Genomic DNA, 4767 nt, shown 5'->3' with positions numbered 1-4767 from the left:
ATTTATTTATTTATTTTTATTTATTTTTATTTTTTATTTTTTGAGATGGAGTCTCGCTCTGTTGCCCAGGCTGGAGTGCAGTGGTGCAATCTCAGCTCACTGCAACCTCCGCCTCCCAGGTTCAAGTGATTTTCCTGCCTCAGCCTCCTTAGTAGGTGAGATTACAGGCACCCACCACCTGGCTAATTTTTATATTTTTAATAGAGATGAGGTTTCATCACGTTGGCCAGGTTGTTCTCAAACTCCTGACCTCTCAAGTGATCCACCTGCCTCGGCCTCCCAAAGTGCTGGGATTACAGATGTGAGCCACTGCACCCGGCCTAGAAAGAGTAATTTAAAATGCTGATTGCCTGAGAATCTCATGGCTTCAGTTGCCACCTTTGTATAAAGATGCTTAGAAGCAACTGTGATGTAGTGGAAATTATACTCGCCAAGAAACTAGAAGATATGGATTGGTTCTGGTCATGCTGTTTACTGGCAGTGTGACCTTGGACAAGTCACACCTCTAAGTTTCTTTCCTCATGTGTAACATGAGGGTGTTGGCCTTCATGTCTGAGGCGATTCTCCTGCCTGAGCCTCCCGAGTAGCTGGGACTACAGCCATACACCACCATACCCAGCTAATTTTTATATTTTTGGTAGAGACAGGGCTTCCTCATGTTGACCAGGCTGGTTTTGAACTTCTGACCTCAGGTGATCCACCTGCCTTGGCCTCACAAATTGCTGGGATTACAGGTATGAGCCACCACGCCTGGCCTAAAGAAAATTTTTTAAAAAACAAGTGGTTTTAATACAGCGTTTCACATGAATGATGTTTGAGGTCTTGGCTAGGGACTCTAGATAGTGGCCCCTGACATGAAGGCAGTTAGTTTAAAAGTAAGGAGTTGGCAAGAATAAAAAATTACTTGCTAAGGAATAAAGGAGGTAAAGTTTTATGTTAATTCTTTGACTATGTAGAATCTTAGACTATGTAGAATCACAGAATTTTAAATTATTTCTAGAAAGTATAAGAAATTATTCAACAAATATTTATTGAGGACTAGGATAATCTGGTGACCAACACAGATAGGTCTCTGCTTTTAGAGCTCATCTGAGGGGATGTTAGGTAGTGGGGAACTAGAAACAAACAGGTAACCTCAGGAGGGTGATGGCTGCCACAGTGGGAAGCACACTGTGGATCTAGATACCTAGGGGATCGCAGCAAGCCTTGTGGAGAAAACGACACAGGAGTTCAGACTTGAAGGATAATTCTCATTCATTCAGTCCATTCATTTTACAGGTAAGAAAACTAAAGCTTAGAAAAGTTGGGGTTTACATGGAACAAATTAATGACCAGCCAGTCCCTTAGGTGCCTGGTTACTCCTGGGTCTTGCCTTGATTCCATGTTTCCTGAGCGCAGGATCTTAAACTTTCATCTTTGATAGAACAAAGTAAGCCTCGAGTAAATAATTACTGATAACTTTCAACCTGTTGACAAGGCTGACACCTATCTTAAAATGCAGGAAGTGCATTTGCCTTTCAGTCCTTAAGAATTTGCAGTCTCCAGCAGTCATTCATTTTGGAGTTACTTGTATTTCTGGTGAGTTATGTTTATTTTTCAAATTACAGTGAGGATTCAGATCTAAGAATTTCATAATGAATCTTGTAAATAGCAGACCTCAAGATAATTAGAGATTTTACAACGTTTAAATACCTTAGATCAATTAAAAACACTCTTGGAATAATTAATTTTTAAAATGCATATGTAACAATGCATAATTTACTGACAATGCCTTAAGATTGTAGCATACAAATGAATTCAGTACATTCTACTATAATAATTCTTGTACAGATGAATGTGATAAACATCAGTTGGTCCATAATATATTTTAGAAAGAAAAGGATTTTTAAAATAAAATGGCTGTAGAGTAGCTTTGCTTGGAATTGACTCTCCAAATCTAGATGGGTTGGTTGACTATCTCACTGGGTTTATGGGTTTATTTATTTAATTATATTTAGATGGTAAATTACCAGGATATTTTAGCTTTTATTATCAGAGAAATGTTAAGTAGGCTTATCTGGATATTTGTTATGATCATTTGGATTTAAATGTAAATGCTTTAATTTTGAGCCATTATTTTTTATCTAAATGCCATCTATAATTTACATTGCTTAAAACACAATAGCTGATAACAGAAGCCATATTTTCAGAAGCCTTTCTTCTAACCAAAAAGAAAATAATAATCTCTAAATACATTAGTCTTTTCAGAAACACAGTTGAGGTTGAAAGTATTTTTTTTTTTCATTTTGCCCTTGATTTTTATCTGCCTTTTTTTGTCTGGGAGTCAAACTTTCACAGTCCCTGTTAACTGCTGTTTATTCTTAACTTTATTTCCTAGCAGTAACTGTGCATAATCCATATTGTTCAGAGTTTCACTAAATAAGATGTAATACAGCCCACTGCTGATTTACTGATGAAAGAAAATCTCTTATAAGATGAACCCTGCTATAAGACAGAGCTGTCTCATTTTTTATTTTCAGCAGAAGCTGATCCTGTCTCATTTTTGCCTGTTACAGGTTCCTCAGTGGTGTGCTGAATATTGTCTTTCCATCCACTACCAGCACGGGGGCGTGATATGCACACAGGTCCACAAGCAGGCTGTGGTCCAACTCGCCCTGCGGGTGGCAGATGAAATGGATGTTAATATTGGTCATGAAGTTGGCTACGTGATCCCTTTCGAGAACTGCTGTACCAATGAAACAATCCTGAGGTTGGTTTGCGGGGTTCAGTCTGCTCCCTGCTGGTGATTGTTGGCTTAGGTTCTACAATTCTGAAACAGCATTATTCTAGCATTCTACCTGTTAAGCATCTATGCTGTGCAGTAGCAACTGGTCTCTCTTGTCATCAGCCAGCAAGCAACAGTTGCTTTCCCACACTGGCGTCATCAGGGATTCCTTGTCTAAACGTATCCCATGACTCCCATTATCCCCAGGAAAAAGTTAGCAACTTGCTTGACCCCTCAGGACCTTCAAGCATGTGCTTCTGGAGCTATGCCTCATGCAGGGGCCACATCATTGCCTGTGTGCAAGCCACATGGACACCTGGAGCATGCTGTGTGGCCTGTGCTTCCACACCCTGTGCCTGTACACCTGCCCCTCCCTGTGCTCAGCATGTCCGGGCCTCTTCTGGGCCTGGCTAGTTCCTCCTAGTCACTCAGTATCCAGTGTAGTGGTCACCTACTCGAGGAAGGCTTCCCTGCCCCTCCAGTAAGATACATTAGAAAACCCTCTGTGGGGCTTCTGGAAAACTTGGTGTCAGCCTCCATCATGACTTCGATCAGTGTTTCTCTGACTGTACTTTTCAGAGGCTTCTGCGTTCCAAGGAGCCTTCTTTGTGGCTACTGCAAGTTGTGGTATCTGTTTTGTGCTTAGCTTCATTATGAGATTTCCTTTGAATAAGGATTTCCAAGAGCTTCAAAGAAGAAAAAAAAAGGAGAAAGAAATTGGAAAATCACTGCTCTGGGCTAGTGCTTCTCAAGCACTTTTATATTACAGCCCTCATAGAAAGTGATAGTATCCATACAGTACTTCACGGAAATGGTCACAGCTGCCTGCAGCCAGAGATGACCATCCCACGGGCTTCAGCTGCCCCGGGCATTGCCTGACCACTCCAAGAGCCAAGTAGATAAGTATCTCGGGGTCATTATTTGTGCACCTCTGTAACCCCTTTGTGTGGCATACCAGTGTGCCATGGCACACCATTTGGGAAGCTCTGCTTTAGTGTAACAGGGCAGGGATGGTTTTTCACATACTCATATCCCTGAAGTCTCATGTGCTCATCCCCAGGAGGATGTTCAGTAAATTGGATAGTGGAAGGGATTTTGCCCTATCCCAGCTAGCACTGCACTCTGGTGCGGTTCTTTTCTCCATTCAGAAAGCCCATGGGGCTGGGCATGGTGGCTAATGCCCATAATCTCAGCACTTTGGAAGGCCAAGGCATGAGGATTGCTTGAGCCCTGGAGTTTGAGACCGGACTGGGCAACACAGTGAGCTCTCATCTCTACAAAAAATACAAAAATTAATGAGCGTGATGGTGCATGCCTATAGTCCCAGCTACTCAGGAGACTGAAGCGGGAAGATCACTTGAATCCAGGAAATCAAGGCTGCAGCGAGCTGTGATCGCGCCGCTGCACTGCAGCCTGTGTGACAGAGTGAGACCCTGTCCCAGAAAAAAAGGAAAGCCCATGGGGCTCATTTGGTTTGTACTAAGCTACTTTCCCTCAAATGTTTATCTTCAAAAATAGAAGACAGTCTTCAGGCTAGTGTCAAGTCATAGGGGAAAGTCTTTAGACCATCAGCACTCTGACTTGAACTTCTTGAAGATATATTACCTTCTGCTAGTATAACAATTATGTCCCTGAGTCATTAAATCACTATGTATTTATAAATTGCTTATTGTGTAAATGGTACATGAGAGGTACAAAAGAAACATAAAAACCTCTCTGGTTCTTAGGCGCTCACAAACGAGTTAAAGAGCTGGGCAGGACAAGATACAGGACCCTGAAAGGGTTAAGGATCCCTAAGCAGATTCGTGGTTGGTTGGTTGGTTTGACATTTTAAAGTAGCCCTTTGAATTATTTTTTTAATTAAATGATGGCTCTGACTAGGTTCTAAAGTTAATATTGTATCTTTAATACCATCTAGACTTTGAAAACCCTTTAAAAGGTCTCTTTAAGGTAGTCATTTTTAAAATGAAATATTGTAACAGCCTTATCATAATATGGAATCA

General features: G+C 41.3%; 1 protein-coding gene across 2 annotated transcripts in view; it reads left to right on the top strand.

Annotated features, from left to right (window-relative positions):
• The window catches only part of DHX32 (DEAH (Asp-Glu-Ala-His) box polypeptide 32), a 48598-nt gene that overhangs the window by 17350 nt on the left and 26481 nt on the right, over positions 1-4767 (top strand). For both annotated transcript variants that reach the window (XM_011986435.1, XM_011986433.1), the window contains one exon: positions 2556-2749. In XM_011986435.1, coding sequence (XP_011841825.1) covers positions 2556-2749 — 194 coding nt within the window. The remainder of the gene's footprint in view (positions 1-2555; positions 2750-4767) is intronic.

The sequence above is a fragment of the Mandrillus leucophaeus genome, unplaced genomic scaffold, assembly GCF_000951045.1.
Source record: "Mandrillus leucophaeus isolate KB7577 unplaced genomic scaffold, Mleu.le_1.0 Scaffold299, whole genome shotgun sequence".
NCBI lineage: Eukaryota > Metazoa > Chordata > Mammalia > Primates > Cercopithecidae > Mandrillus > Mandrillus leucophaeus.
The sequence above is the reverse complement of the archived record's forward strand: the minus strand, read 5'-3'. Positions and strand labels throughout refer to the sequence as shown.